The sequence below is a fragment of the Mus caroli genome, chromosome 3 (assembly GCF_900094665.2).
Source record: "Mus caroli chromosome 3, CAROLI_EIJ_v1.1, whole genome shotgun sequence".
Classification (NCBI taxonomy): domain Eukaryota; kingdom Metazoa; phylum Chordata; class Mammalia; order Rodentia; family Muridae; genus Mus; species Mus caroli.
This window is the reverse complement of record NC_034572.1, coordinates 78,334,321-78,351,136: the sequence shown is the minus strand read 5'-3', so window position 1 is coordinate 78,351,136 and position 16,816 is coordinate 78,334,321. Positions and strand designations below refer to the sequence as shown.

At 39.9% G+C, this 16,816-nt stretch overlaps 1 protein-coding gene across 1 annotated transcript in view; it reads right to left on the bottom strand.

The window, feature by feature from the left end:
- The window catches only part of Gatb (glutamyl-tRNA amidotransferase subunit B), a 74,619-nt gene extending 69,213 nt beyond the window's left edge, over nt 1-5,406 (bottom strand). Inside the window, exons 1-2 of the mRNA XM_021157655.1 lie at nt 5,198-5,406; nt 3,483-3,633 (exon numbers count right to left, since the gene is read on the bottom strand). Of these exons, the coding sequence (XP_021013314.1) occupies nt 3,483-3,633; nt 5,198-5,373 (327 nt within the window). The 5' untranslated portion in view covers nt 5,374-5,406. The remainder of the gene's footprint in view (nt 1-3,482; nt 3,634-5,197) is intronic.
- Nucleotides 5,407-16,816: the final 11,410 nt, after the last annotated feature.

Here is a 16,816-nt window from a genome sequence, read left to right as displayed (position 1 = left end):
AAAAATGTTTGTCCAATATACTATTATGGTTGAATGACGTAATTGCAGTGTATCTATGGTGACAAATGCAAATAAGGATACCAACTGTTGTGTGTAGCAGTTACTTGTCCTGTCACTACTGGCAAAACAAAAAATTGTGCTTAATAACTCAAGGGAATCTTTATAAAGATGAAAGTCACCACTCACTATGTGTTAATACTAATAGGTTAGATTTATGAAGCACTTATTACTTGCAGTGACTAAGCATTTTAAAAGAGTTTATTCATTTAATTCTCATAAAAATCCAATGAGTCTAATACATTACCCTCACTTTGCAAGTTAGATACTCAGGCAAAAGAAGATTAAGTGATCTATCTACACAGACATTCTACTCATCTCAATGAAAATTTTATCTTTAGCACTTTTCTGTGCCACTAAAACATTTTCATAAACATTATTAGTGGCTTCATAATACTCCTCTGTATACATTTATCACGATTTACTCAGCCGTTCCCCCCACCACTGGGGAACTCTGGTTGCTTCCAATTTGACATTACTACAAACAATTCTGGGGCAGACATCACTGGAGAAAAGTCTATAACCTTTTTTTTTTTCATTGTTTTTCTATGACAGACTCCTAAAAGAATCAGTGGGCCAATAAATACTTGTTGGATGACTAAAACATACAAAACAATATTATTTTGCCTTACAAAAGTCTCTTCATACTCTCATAAAATATGTTCCTATCCCAACAGCAAGATATAGAGATATAAATACACAACATTTGTCTTATGCACAGGAGCTATAGATTTTTTTCTCTAAATAGCTAGCCAATTTTTCCAAAATCATCAATTAAGTAAATCATTCTTTTCCCAATGATTTTTGTTCTCTCTCTCTCTCTCTCTGTGTGTGTGTAGTATGTGTGTGTGTGTAGTATGTGTGTGTATGTATGTATGTATGTGGCATGCATATGCCCTCATGTATACATTCCTCCCTTTACCAAACATTTCTGAGCAGATACTTTCCCCTGGTGATTGATTTACTTTGGGGGTGTGGGGGGGGGGGAAGAGACAGGATAAATAAGTACTATATTTTAATATGTTGATGAATTGTATGTGTAGAAATAGATAAAACATTAAAATGTAAACTGATAACTAGACAAGAGAGAGGAGCTCTATTTAAAGGCAGGAAGCCACCTAAAGCAGAAGTGAGGGCTGAAGAGCAGACATTAGAGCCGGTAAAGGAAAGCAGCCATGAGGAGCGTCAGGAGGCAGAGGCAGAAGATGCAGGAAGGAAGGAAACAGTTATATATTACCATACTTGACATGGCTGATCACACGACAAGATACTATTCTACTCTAGTCTTCAAATACCATCTCTCAAGTTCTTCATTAGTTACAGTCCCCAGATGCAGAGTAAATATATCACAATACTGTGTCCATGGGCCTCAGAGACGTTCTAAAACATTTTAAATTGAACGACAGGCAAACAAGAAAGGAACGAAATACTTTAAGCGATGTCTTGGTGTGAGGATTTTCATATTCCTCAGCTGTAGACTAAAACAGGTTCTTTAAGAAGAAGGATACTTCTGAAGGGCAGGCTGCTCAGCAAAGCTGAGAGAACAGTCATGACAGCTACTGGAGCCATGAGTGCTGCTGGCTCTAATGAAGAACAGCAAACCCTTGCTTAGGAAAGCTATCCTCATAGCCTTTCCTGCCCTCTCAATCCAATGTCCACACATTCTCAATGCACTCACTGTTTAACTGACTTGCTGACCACAGAGCAGGAACTTTCTAGAGTACATAACACGGCTTTCCAAATGTGCTGACCAGCTAGTTATTTTGAACTGGCTGTATTCTATTTAGGCACAACTGAAGAATCTGTTATCTGCTTATAACTGCTTATATCTGTTTATCCAAAAATATGCTTCTAAATGTACCCTAAGACTCTGCTAGGTATCACATTCCCAACTGAGGAAAAAAAAAAGAACTCAAAAGGCTCTAGCTTATATCTAGACTTTTTAAAAAAAAATTTTATTACATATTTTCTTCATTTACATTTCTAATGCTATTCCAAAAGTCCCCTATACTCTCCCTCCGATATCTAGACTATTGATGGTCAACTAAAACATAAGGAAAAAAGGTCTTCAGCAAAGAAGGAGAAAGGTAGAAGTGCCATATAAACTGAGTGCTATTTCACTCATCTAAGGAAATACTGTATCTACTATATCTGAGTCTTCACCCAAAAGAAAACCTGTTTTTAAAGAAAACATATCTCTTCTCCAGCAAACAAGAACTCCTTCTCCATAGGTAGACACTTTACAGTAGAAAGAGGACCCAAGAGGATGGCACCTCATGTGTACAGCAAGGTGCTGACTTCCTGTAGAGAGACCCAATAGCAAACAGGCAGTGGCCAGGGATATGGTTTAGATAGATGCGATCCCTCACAATGAAAAGCCCAAATAAGAAGAGTTCCAGGCCTGAGAATCTGCCTTAATCCAATCAAAGCTCTGACTAAAGCAGACACACGCAAGGCACTGACAGCAGCCTAGGTAGATCAGCCTTCGCTTGCATTTAAACTGAGAATACAGAACACACTCATAACAGTCCCTGTCTGTGATATACTCATCACCATAACCCTGTCTACACATGCTCCTGAAGATGGAAACTCCACTCCCATTTAACAATATCAGATTCCTGAACAGAATGGGAGCCACATTCTAGCTCAAATATTTACAGTGCTCCTTCCATCTTATTCTTCAAAATGTAATTCATTCCTTAAAAATACCACACTAAAAGTCTTGCTGATGCTGATGCTGGCTCAGTTGCCTCTTAGGATCAAGTGAAAATAAGTAGCTAAATCGATAACCAACTCTCTTTTATACTATAGTGCTCCGTTACTGACTGCTTCTTAGATTTCAATAACTGAGACCACATTGCTCTTACACTGTAAAATCACATACTACATGTTCTTTTCTTGGGTCCTCCCTACTCCTCCATGTATCAGTCTATCTCCTACTTGACTTCTCAGTGTGGACACCACATTTTTTTCCAGACATTCCTCCTTAACTAGATACACCACTACAATTTCTCAAATAATACTTCCTCTTGCTCAATTACATGTCCCTCCTCTGGGTTCCAAAATTACTCTTTGCACATTGCCTTTGCAAGAATTATCATATTGTACTCTACTTGTTTGTAAGACATCAGCTCTGTCCATCTTTAAACTCCTAAAGCAAAGATCTTTGCTTGTCTGCATTAGACAGTTCTTATCAGCATCTGGTGTTTGATAGGCACTTGAAAGCATTTGTGAAAGGAGTGAATAGATGCTATGAATACACTCAGACTTAGAAATAGAATTATAGAGACATGTCTTTATAAACAATTAATGCATCATGCTTAATTCCCTAATCATGCAAAATTCCCTAAGCAAGTAATTCCTTATCTATATTTACTATGACATAAACATTTTCTAATGTAAACAGACAGTATAAAACACCTTACCGGTAAAGTTCCAGGCAGAGATGCATCAAAATAAGAAACCAAAGAGTTTGGAGGTGCTGCAAAGCACACTTGAGCTCCAGAGAAGAGTTTAGAGTTGGAGGAAATCTGTGCATGAATTTCCAGTCCTACTACAGCTGCCCATTTGTGTTCACTAAAGGGAAGGAAAATGGTTAAAACGTTACATTTGTCACTAAATATAAATTCTTATAAACCTATATTTCCAATTATAATCTTGTGTTTTAAATTAAAATTTTATATGCTTATATTTTAAAATGTGACATTTTATTGGTGAATAAATTAAATGTACCTTATTAGTTAATAAACACTAAGTAAATGACTCAGTAAATAATAAAAGCTTATCTTCTCATCATTATTTGGGTTTAATACAAATGCCAGGATTCTAGTTCTAGAGAAATGATGGCTAAAGAATAAATTATCGCCCATATTTTGAGTTCATTGTTAAGAGCTTGTAGCTACAGAAGCAGGATCAGATACCATAGACTACCACAATATGGTATTCCTTAAAACTTGTGAAAAGGAACAGAAAACCATTAGAGGAAACTTTGTTTTCATCCACCAAGTCCCATCCAGTTCTTGAGACCTAAACTTACATTTTTTTCATTTGTTCACACTTGACTGCTAGCAAATCTTTGTAAATGCTATACAGTGCTATGCTAATGTCTCTTATCTGACCAGCCCTACTCTGGTGAGCCAGTACTCCACTCTCTTTGGGGAATTAAATTCTCTATTCCTACGTATGTTCCTAGTCTTCACTGCTCCCTAGAAATTTTCTATATTAGTCAGATTTTAATTCATGTGCATTCAGTTTTGTTTTAAGCAGTTCAATAGATGAAGGAATGAGAAAAGATTAATTCCTTCTTTCTAAAATTTGATAATAAAGCTTGCAAGTGAGAAGGAATAAACTAAGAAATCCAGAAATTCTGCATGTCCTAATTACTAATCGAAGTATTTCTGCAGTTTCATTTCGTGGAAAGAAAATGGTCTAGTTTATGAAGAGAATAGAAAGGAGATGCTTTGGGACATTTTTCTTCTCTTCTTCACTGAAATGCTAAAAAAAAAATGCCAACCTCAACAAAACAAAACATTTTTAAAAATTGCCTTGTTTCTGTATTTTAAAAGAAGCTTTAAATCATGTACACTGATGCAACTAACAGCTGTACAAGATAAGCAATTCTTTATATAATCGGGGAAAGATTTCGTCAGTCGACTAACATCCTCCTGGGGTCTAGACAAATATGCCCACCATAAAACCACAGATAGCGAGTGCTTTCTGACTAATAAGACCTCTAATAAGACCTCTCCTATCTGGGGCTTTGTACAACTGCTATTTTCTGTCTTTAAATTATTGCTAGCCTGTAGTGACGCCAAATGCCCGCTACATACGAGCCAGAGTCTAGTGTCGCAGACCCCACACGAGTTAGTAGGGCAAAGTATTCCAGTCTTCTGTCTGAGAAGACGACTGGAGGAAACGCTATTTTACATTCGCACGGTGTCCAAATATGCCTACTTTAGGACAGAAGTTTAAGAGTGAGGCTCAAGGTGGCAGGCCTGGTTTTGTGTTTTCTTTTAGGTTCAGTTGCCCATAACACAGGTGACCACCCTCCAGCACACTAAAACCCTCAGGCTGGGCTGCCGGGGCCATTATCTTCGTTCTGCACTTCCACGAGACAGGCAAAGGTATGAAGAAGATATACCCTTTCCTCGGCTTCTGAGCCGTGTGGAGGGAAGGCTGAGCCACTGAACTCTGTCTCCTAGCCCAGATGGATGTGGGCCCAGTCTGAGAACCACTTCGGTGGCGGGAACCGCCGTCTCTCCATGTTAAAGCCCAGAGTCTTCCAGGGAAACCCAAGCGCAGCACGGGCGCCGCCATAGCGTAGCCGAAGTCCGGGTCAGGTGACCCACCCTCCCTCTGCCGCGAGGCTCCCTGGGAAGCGTAGTTCTGGCAATGCGCCACAACCCGTGTAGGCTTTGACCGGAAGACTACTATTCCCAGCAACCCAATTCAAAGGCTGCCGGAACTCTGTTAGGGAGGGGCGGAACCAGAGAAGTGGGAAGGTTGGTGGGTCCTGTGTGACTCCTCCTAGCGGGGAGTTGGAGAGCTTTGCGGCGGTAGAGCTTGTGTGTACTTTGACAGCTCTTTGAGGGAGCGCCAAGCAAGGAAGCCTCACCAAGGATTTTATACTCAGCTTAAGCCCGTGAGTTGAAACAAATGACCCTAACATTACCACAAAGGCTTCCTGGACCCTCCAACGCTTTTCTTTTTCTCTGTCTTGCTCGCACACCTCGTACACAAATTTGTGCATTATTTCAACTGACACTTATTTGCATGCCTGCTATATATACCTAGTTCAATAATAAGGCAGCATTGACATACTAGAAAGAAAGACTTTAGGGATGTTATATTTTAAAGAATTGACATTTTAGGGAGAGGAACCATACAGAAAAACGTTTTAAAAATTGTTTTCATGTCCGAAAAAAAAAATTTAAACTTTTATGTGCTTTTTACTTACTATTTTTCTTAGCCAGCATCTGAAACAATTTCTTGTGTAAGAAAGCTTTGATAGAAAAAAGACATCACCTCAATGGATTTCTTTTGTTGTTTGACTTCAGAACTCATCTTGGACTGGGCATATCCCTCAGTGGTACAGCATTTGCCTACCATGTAGAGATGCTAGGTTCCAGAAGGCAAAACCAAGCAGAGCCTTTCATATCCCTTGTTGAAATTCCAGGTGATTTCTTTTTTATTTGAAAACTTAGTCTATAATAGTTCTTACTTTCATTGCCTGATTTTAATTGTTAACGTGGTCTTAACAGCTATCTTTGACTTCAATGGGTCCTTGTCTGGTATTTACCATAGTATTTCCAGAGTACAGAGTAGGCACCTCAAGAATATATGAAGTAGTACAGTGCGGTGAATGTATTTGACAAATGGGGGCTGTTGAGAGGGTATGTTCTTTAGAAAAGAGATAACAGATTGGGGTAGTGGTGAAGGGTAAAGTAAAACATATGTTTCTGGGAGATGTGCAAGGTGAGACTGAGGGACCTGATCGAGAGTTGGAGGTTCTGTGCCTGCTCCTTGCTGGCAGGTCCAGGACAGAGGAGAGAGGTCCCGGTCCCTCTGGGGTCTCTCCAGGGCTGAGCAGGATGGCGAGTGTCCACGGCCCAAAAGAAACACACGGAGTTGGGAGTCTTGTTGAAGCAGGAACTCAACTTTATGGAGTCAGCCTCTTGCTTATATAAGTTTGGAACGTAGGGGGTTGGGGGGTGTTTGGTGGGGTAAGATGACATAGTGACTGACAGGGTCAATGGCAAAGCTCTACATCAGCAACGGCAGGGAAGAGGCAGGGCCAAACAGGTCTTGCTGAGTCACCCCAATATGGAAGTGACTGAGACAGGTCTCAAAACTTGAGCCAGGCTTAGGCTCTCCCACAAGGCCGCAGAAACTCGAGCCAGGTTCGAGTTTGTCCTCAAGACCCAAACCAGGGCCAAAATGGGGCCCAACAGCTCTGACTTATGTGTGTAGTGTATGGTAAGGAAGCCAGAAAAGGAACCTATTCTCTGTGTGAGCTTAGGTGCTTGGTTGCCTTGGAGATTTCCAGGAGGAGCAATCCAGTGGAAGTCACTGATGCCCAATTATAGAGAAAGAATAGGTGTGTACTCTCTATATTCCACACTGACATGTTGCAGTTAGCGATCACTAACCTACAAATAAGACAGCTACAATTTAGGATCTGTTTCCATTAATATTTAGAAGACATTTTGGCATTTTATAATATGGTCACTCCATTTGGAAAAATAACCTGGGCTGGAGAGATGATTCAGTGGTTAAGAGCACTTTCTGTTCTTCCAGAGGACCTGAGTTTGTTGGCCAGCACTCATGTCCAGAGAGTCACAACAGCCTGTAACTCCAACTCCAGAAGCTCTGGCCACCATCGTCAGCTTTCTGCAGGCACAACACACAGCACTCCCCTAACCATGTCTCTCTCGTCCATACATATAAAAATAATTTTTAAAATTGATTGTCATTTACTTATTCTATATTTTTCTTTTTTATCTACTTCCCGTGAGTAATCTGAATTTTACTTTCATATAACCAAAGAAGAAAATGAAAGTGCATGGAACACAAAGGTGAAAACGTTTCAAAATGTATCTCTAATTAGCTCCTTTCATTCTTTGGGTCCTTGATATAAGGGTGTCTTTCTTGTGAGTCCCCATGTTTCCTACATTAGCTGTGTATGGGTTTCCTTTTGCTTCTCCCTTAGCTCCTCGAGTGGGTTTCTGGTCAGTAAAACTGTTGGGAATGCAGCGTGGCTTCACCTTTAATAGGGCTAAAGAGGAGGAAAGAAAGACTTTACTTCACGCTGGAACATAGTTATGAGACACTTCACTACCTCACTGGGAGTATTAAGAGAGGTTCAGAAATCACTGTAGAGAATGTGAGGACACGCAAAGAACAGCCTACTTTTTGTACAAAGTGCACGGCTGCAGTGGAAGCCCAGACTGATTTCTAAAGCAGTATTACGCAACCACGTGCTCTCAGTCTTCAAAGGCCTCCACCCCACCACTAGGGGGAGAGAAAATCCTATGCATGTAAGTAGATTTGCTTCCTTGAACAAATGGGAGCCTTCCATCTTGGTACATTTTATGTCTAATCATGGCCTCTCAAATGCCTATAAAAGCTAATGGTGGAAATAGGGACTTACCACCCCCTTTTCTGGCTTTGTTCTCTATCAAAATTATGTCTCATTTTCAGAAATGCCTGTTGGTCTCTTGGTGGTGTCTACGAGAGGCACTGTTTTCCAGATTTCTGTTGGACTTCAGGGGGTGGGGGCAGTTCTTCTACCAAATCTTCTTTCATGAGACCATTTCTTGCCTTCTTTCTGAATGCCAAATATGTACCCGTCAGAACTCTTACTGACAGACAGCTCTCTGGCTGAGAGAGCTATTTTGGATCCACAACAAGGTGGCTGTCATCTGGAAGACACGGAGATTTTCATTTTCAAGGCACTCAGGAGGTAGCAGGACAGAGTTTCTAAGCATATTTTTTTTTAAGGAGCATGTCTCAGATTCCCTCCCCAATGTTATTCAATCAATTTTAAAAAGATGTTTGAGCCAGAGCTGATTTTCACTTACAAATGAGACTAGTTAGGAAGTATATTGTAAATAACATGCTTGGTTTGGGTTACTCTTTTTCCAAGTCTTGTTTGGCAAGAGTTGGAATAGCCTGGTTCACCTCTGTATTTGACTCAACATCTTTATATAAACACATTGATTTCCGAACACGAATCCCCCCACATTTAGATTGAGTTTAATTGTGACCCTTCCCACTATCCATTTTCCTAGGGTACAGTGGAGGAAGTGCTATGGAAAAGACATTTTGTGATAAGTTTGTAACTTCTTCCGCACCATGTGCTACAGTGTAAGGGGAATAATACAAGTGGCACAAAGTCTCTGCTTTTTAAGAAGAAGCAAACAATTTTAATTGCAACATTATAATTCCAAGTAAAATAAAAAAGATAGCTTCTGCTATCGTGACACTGTATCTCAAAATCTATTTGAAAATATGTGCAAATCTTAAAACCGTGTGAACTAATCTTTTTCTTTAATTAACTACATTTGTCCTGTGGAGACAAAGGCAATGCTTTAAAAATACATAGCAGATGAATATATAAAATAGCCATTGTAGTCTAACAAAGCTGGATGGGAGTTGTCACAGTGTTTCTTAATACAGTAATAAGTTTGATCTCTCTGCTGGATAATATTTTCTATTTGTCTTTTTGGCTATGGAAAGAAGCCCAATGTTGAAATTCAGCCATGTGGATAGGAAGGGTTGGTGGTAACATTAATTCAAATTCCCTATAAAAAGAAAACAATTCATTTACGATGATGGGCATGTGACAAAACTTGACAAGATCATCTGCATGTAGTAAAAACATTGGAACAAAGGTAGTTCATGTCTTTGAAAAAAGCATTCTTTAAACACAAAGTTTCTTCTTAGAAAACCCCACATTTTAAGGTCTAGAGAAGTACCACTGGGGGAAAAACAAAGACTGGGAATACATGCCTGCTGAGCAGTTGGGAGAACAGGATTCATTTCTTTTTATTTTTCCATTAAAGTCTTGCTTCTGATAAAATACTGATGTGGAGGGAACAATCACTTTCTCTAGAAGATTGCTGTGGGGCAAAGAAATCTATAACCCTTTCTTCATTCCCAATGCAAGGAAATAGAACACCCTGCTCAGGGCCTTTGTGGAGATGAAATGCCAGCTGGGAAGATGAGGCCAGCACGTCGTTATTAGGCCTGGCCTAGGAACTATAATATTTTTGTGGTCTTCCCTCTGATTTCAAGGAATAGCTTGCTGATCTAAAAATATGACTGAACCCAGGAAAGAAACAAGAATAGTGTATCAGCAAAAGTTCTACCTGCATGTGGCCCCTTGACTCATCCCTTTCCTCAAGGAAGATAATTCTGAGTTGCAAAAGTACGGAGAGCTAGAAAATATTAAACTCCGTGTTTCTGCAAGCTGTGGTTTGCATGTGATCAAAGCTCTGCAAGGAACTAAAAATGCTCCCTATTTTTGTGCTTTGGAATTGAGTATTCTAGCCATCAGAGCTACAGAGTTTGTGCCCATGTGCATGTACACACACACACACATTCTTCTAAGCTCTACTTTCTTTTTTTTTATGAAGTTTTTAAAAATTAGGTATTTATTTCACTTCCATTTCCAATGCTATCCCAAAAGTCCCCCACATGCTTTCCCACCTACTCCCCCACCCACCCACTCCCACTTCTTGGCCCTGGCTTTCCCCTGTACTGGGGCATATAAAGTTTGCACGACCAATGGGCCTCTCTTTCCACTGATGGCCGACATATGCAGCTAGAGACACAAGCTCCGAGGGGTACTGGTTAGTTCATATTGTTGTTCCACCTATAGGGTTGCAGATCCCTTTAGCTCCTTGGTTACTTTCTCTAGCTCCTCCATTGGGGGCCCTGTGATCCATCCAATAGCTGATTGTGAGCATCCACTTCTGTGTTTGTTAGGCCCCGGCATAGTCTCACAAGAGACAGCTATATCTGGGTCCTTTCAGCAAAATCTTGCTAGTGTATGCAACTAAGCTCTACTTTCATTCAGAAAATAATGCAAAAATAATAGCCAGTGGCTATTCTGTTTCAAAACAGATATTTTTATATGTCAGCTGATTCTCTTATTTTGGAGCCAAAGGATGATGATGAATAAATGTATATCATTAAAGAATCACTCAACAGAGAATGCTGGGGAGAGAACTCAGTTGGTAAAGTGCTGTCTGTCCAAGCATGAGGATCTGAGCTTGGGACTCTAGCACCCATGTCAAAAGCTAAGTGCTGTGTTATGCATCTGCAGCCCAGAGCTAAAGAGAGCACAGACAGGGGCATCTCTCTATACAGTTTCAGTGAGAGATTACACCTCAAAACTTAAGGTGGAGAGTGACTGAAACGAGGCTCAGCATTGACCTCTGTCAATAACATATATAATTTGTGCACACATGTCCAAGCACACGCATACACAGCCTCACCAGGACACATGGACTTTGATGAGACCTTTCTCCTAATGAATCAACTCTTCCTTGATCATCTGGGGTGGGGTGGGGGCGGGAATAGCCAACATTCCACAAGGTGGTGTTACAGAAGGGAACAGAACAGCTTATCTCACACATCTTGCCAGATAACTGGTGTCATTACTTGTGCATATATGAACTGGCACTTCTATCTGGGCTGCCCTTGAACCAAGAATGAATGACCTACTCAAAACAATAGGCCTGAAATCTTGGTGGCTGAGCCTTCAAGTTCACCACAGTTTAATATACAGCTATTGAGAGGCAACGTCGTGGTTTAGGATGAAGTGCTGTTTTGGATTAAAACCAAGTAGTAATCAAAAGATAGAACTACTGAGATAAATGCAGAGAGAGGGGAGAAGGGGAAAGTTCCAAGCAATTGATGAATTAAGAAGAGATACAGGAGTACAGACATTATTTGTGTCTCCTTGGAGCCTGACTCTAGAGTCAGATTCAGCAAGAAGATTGAGTGATAGCCCAACAGTGACTTCAAATTGATTTTGTTTAAACACTTAGATCAGTTTTGCTACTAAAAGGTGTTTTCACTTCTCTCCACATATAGTAAAAATGAAAAGAAATTGTGTTAAGGATGGGACTGAATGCTGTGGATTCCAAGCAACAAAACAAAGTAAAAAATATATTTAAATAGTCACTCTGGCATATAATAATCACATTTTGGCCTAATACTTATTTATATTCATTCTGGAACGCTGTTTTCTTTATCGTGGTTGCTTTAGTGTATGGGTATGATCCCCCTGAAGAATATTTTACACTGATGCATAGCCCATGTTTTTTTTTAAGTTTATACAGATTTATTAAGTAACTTTATTATTTTTTACTTACCACAGTGGAACTCATACAATCTCAAGCAATGTTATCATGATTTATGTACCCCAGTTTGACATTTCACAATCTGTCAGAGTGGGGTGACCATCACAGATGTCAAAATGAAGAGTGTGGAGTTTAGAAAAGAAAAAAATTGCCTTGCTTAGTCTTCTAAGGAAAGCATTATTTTAGTCAATCTCCCTACAACACTTGTAGTGCCTAAAATGGTGATTCTCTATGATGCTTCCAGTTCCTAGGACAGTGGTTCCCTATGGCACTTACAGCGCCTCTAGTTGTGTTCTCATCTTGGAAGAACAAAAGTATTTCTATGTTGGTATACCTTTTCCTTCTTTAAATCTTCTTCTAAAAATTTATGCTATGCTTCTCCAGCACATATGCATGAGTATGCGGACTATCACATATTTCAGAGTGGTAATACTCCTTTATCAAATGCATTGTGCTGTGTATGTTAACAGAAACTCTTCTTGAAGTTAAAAAGGAAGTTGGAGTGTGTGCTTAGGTTGGATTTGTATAGCACCATAGAAATCCAATGTTGTGTTTCCTTTTTCTTCTTTGAAAAAATATTGTTACTCATTTTCAATTGTCAAGAAACAGCAAGCTTGGAAGTGGTAATTTTCACTCTGTCTGGAATGTAATTTGGCAAGACAGGCCAAATTACAGAAAATCAATTAGTTTCTGTTACAAGAGTTGAGTATCTGAGGACTCTTCTGCCTCTGGTTACTGCAGCTGATGTCTGTTTCGCTGCAGAGGATTTCTTTGAAGAAAACTACTCGGAATTCTTTTTTTCTGTCTGGGGCAAAAACCTGATTGTATCTGGACATTTAATCCTTGTCAATTAAGATGGAGGCAGAAGTAAATTTCTTCCTTGAATTACTTCCTCTCTTCCTGCAGTTTTAGGCCACATGCTGTTAGAAGAGCAGTTAACATTTACTTCCTGAAGCCTGGAATTTCAAAATATTAAAATTCTAAGTTGTATAATATGTGTCTTTTTATATACAGTGATGACTGAAGTGGTACCAAGCATGGGCTCTCGTATCAGCTTGCTCTTCCCTTTTGATACAAAAATCAGCCAACAATTTGACCAAATATATCTAGGCCCAGTGTTTAGTATTTCTAATGTCACTTTTAATTTATTTATATCTGAACATGGCTTTCTGGAAAGAGAAACATTGCTCCCCTCCCCAGATTCCTTATGCCCTTTTCTTTTATTTGAGGATTTTTGTCAAAAATATTTATTTTATTACTAAATAATTTCTTGTATTATATCCAGGGAAGCCCAAGAGATTTAAAAATAGAACTCTCTCTCTCTCTCTCTCTCTCTCTCTCTCTCTCTCTCTCTCTCTCTCTCTCTGTCTCTCCGTCTCTCCCTCCCTCCCTCCCTCCAAGTAAGAGATACTAACCACTGATTTAACATCCGTAATTAACCTTGACTTGCACTTAAAATAAGGTGTGATAATACAAGAATTCTTTTAAAGAGTTGTGAAGCAACACAAAACTTGTAGTAAGCAAGTTATAACTCCTGTGTTATGTGGGGCCCATAATTAGCTTTTTAAAAATCAAAACACTTTTAAAAATAGTCTCATATGTTGAATTCCAAGCATGGTACTGCTTTTTGTAGAGGAATTTCTGTAAAATGCATGTTTATTTATAGATTACAAGTGACTCAAAGATGTTCCAATAAAAAAGAAAATGACACTCTGGAGTCTTTGTTCAGGCTGTTTGGGGCTGTCTTGGAATGTTCAATTTACTCCAAGGGATTGGTTTTAATCCTCTGCAGGAAAAGGAATTTCATAAAATGAAATTGTTGGCCAGATGGAATTTCCTGATTAATTTTTTAGTGTTTGGTATTAAATGTAATAATGAAAAAGGGAGTTCTAAGAGTAAACCCGATTAACTTTTCATAAAATTTATTGCTCTAAATATGGCTTACCCTCCATTTTACAGTTGCTATTGCCTGCCTCCATGGAGAACCTCATTGTACTTTGAAAAATCGAACATGGTCAACTTGCCTCTTTCCTCCCGCCCAGCTCTTCCTTTTCTTTTTGCTGAACTTCTTTTCGAGATTTATACAAATTCATGGAATCCCTACAAAGCCATCATTGCCATTTTAGGGCTTGATTGGTCCCTTTCTTTATGGACCTTAGAGAGAATGTTTTCAATAGTTTAGCAACTCTAATGGAGTCTCTTTGTTGTGAAAATTCTTAATCCCATCTATTGTCATATACTAGTGTATATATTTATAAAATTGCTTTTTGTGATTTTTTTTTCTTTTCCTATTTACCATTTTCCTATGGCAGTTGGAGTTTTCCATTCTTTCTGAAGCTCAAATTTGAACTTGCAGGGATTGGAAAATGGAAATTTTGAAAAGAAAATCTGCCCTTCTAGACTGTGAGATTGTTCAAGGACAGTAACTGTGTGGCTTCTGTGTCTGGGGCCTTTCTGGTCTGTACAAGTTGTTACAGGTTGCCATCTCTACCCTCTGCTCTTGGCAACTGTTTTCCTCTCCCTGGTGCCCCCTCCTCAGTTAGGGATGGCTGAGCTGAACTGCTACTTAATTCAAGGCAAGCCTCATAATTTGTATGGTTCAATGCAAAATTAAAATTCAGAATGCTTTGTAAACGACAGCAGCACAGTGTTGAGCCAAGCAGCACACATGCAAATGCACAAGTTACAAGCCCAACTCTAGCCCCACTCCTCCCCAGCTCTGGTTTATTAAGTCTGTGGGAAGGGACTCTGAGACCCAGATAAGGTCAGTGTCACCCCTCTCTCATCCTTCTCTTCTTCATGTGTACCAAACCTAAGGAGGAAAAAGAAAACTTGCCTAACTATGTAAAACAGGGGACTTGGTGTGAAGAAAGCCACTGATGTGCAGAGTACACATCCTCCTGAAGTCAGAAGAAAGACACTACTGAACTGGCCAGGCAGTTTATGAGCAGGGACCTCAGAGATGAACAATTCAGTATCTAGCATCTTGTTCTTGACAGCCGATTCTGTGTTGGCAGAACCTGGACCTGTCTTTGGTTCAGACAGCAGAAATACCAAAGTGCTCAGGGGCTCTGGTCCCTGCTCTGGTTGCTTAGTTTTTTATTTCCTTCTGCACAGCAACTTTAATAAGCTGAGCGGCCTGGAAGAATTGGCTCTGGAAGGCGTGCCTCAAACTCCAGTGTAGGCCAGGAATGGAGAGATATGTTACTGCCTGGTAGGTGGAGCAACTGGCCTGACCAGCTCACTCTGCCCCATGCTTCAGCTCACTAAAGGAACACCCCTTTCTAGGGCCCACTCCTCTCTACAAGAAGTCTGATCACTTCCTTTTTTCTACGCTTTCACCTATACTAAAACTCTTTTCTGATTCACCCTTCCACTGTTCTGTGGGGCAAATGACCCAGAAGGCCCTGACCTGAGGCTTTGTTGGCCATTGATGAGGCGTTCTAGCTTCCTAAGCTATTGATTACCTGAGATGAGAAAACCTGTCACAGTTGAGGACTCCCCATTGCCCTCCACAAGTCATTCCCTTGCTGTCTAAGACGGGTAGGAATTTTCAGGAATTTCATTGTCCCAAAATACCATCTAAGATTTTGGTAGGCTCATGGTCTTTCTGCTGACCCATCTCTTGGTGGCCACTGCTTTAAGGCTCTGGAGAGTGGAACATTCTACATCTGTAACCGTACAGTCTGTTTAGATTGCAGAAGCATGCTTACGGTCACTTTTCCTCAAATTAATACAACAGTCATTTGCTTGGGGGCGAGTGTTATGACCAGTGACGTAAGAACAAAGAGCCTGTCCATCCAAAGCTGACCACCAGCTGAAGAAAAGAAAATGTAAAAAGTATTCCAGCTACAAAATGCTTTTGTGTTCTTCCCTAGGGGAAAATGCATTGAGACCAAAGCCAAGGCTTCACACTCCTGGGAGTCCCTGTCTCTTTCTCCTTTTCCAAACAGTTTAAATCTCAAGAATGTTTTAGAAGAGGAGTCAGGAAATACCAATAAGTAAATAAGGATTGGCTCCTGAGAGAGTACTTGACAGGCATTCTTCTGGGAGCTCATTGTAAAAGGCAATTTGGGGGACATAGCAGTTTCCAGAGATATGATCCTGACCATATTAGATACCATCACACACACACACACACACACACACACACACAAACAAAGAGAGACAGAGACAGAGAGAGGTGAAATAATCAGCAGGTATTTAATAAATAATTGTGTTTAAAAAGTTTAAAATATATAACAAGAAATTACTTTCTAACCCAATATTTTAAGGGAAATTTAGGATTCTTTGTGCTATCACAAGTTAATTAATTGATTGTTCTGATTTTTCAAAAAGGTTTGTTTTTCAGTATATATGCACATATTTTTCTGTGTGTGGGTATGTTTGTGTGAGCATAGATATTCAAATGAAGCCAATGGAGGGCAATAGGTTCTGTGAGGCTGCAGTTACAGGTAGCTGAGATCTCCCTGACGTGGGCTCTCTGTGAGAGCATCAGGTTCTCTTAGCTGCCATGCCATGTCCACAGCCTCAATTGATCTGCTCCTTTGAGATGGGGGCTTTCTCTCCAGCCCAGGCTGACTTTGAAGTCATCACTATCTTGCCTCTCTCTCCTGAGTTCTGGGGATTACAGGCATGCACCACAACAACCTGACTTTTATGTTTATTATTATTATTTTAAAAAGATTTTGCCATGCTTCCCAGCTTGGTCTGAAACTGGTAGACTCGTGTGATCCTTCTGCCTCAAGTATTTTTTTTTAATTTTTAATATTTTTATTACATATTTTCCTCAATTACATTTCCAATGCTATCCCAAAAGTCCCCCATAGAGCCCCCCACTTCCCTACCCACCCATTCCCATTCTTTTGGCCCTGGCATTCCCCTATATT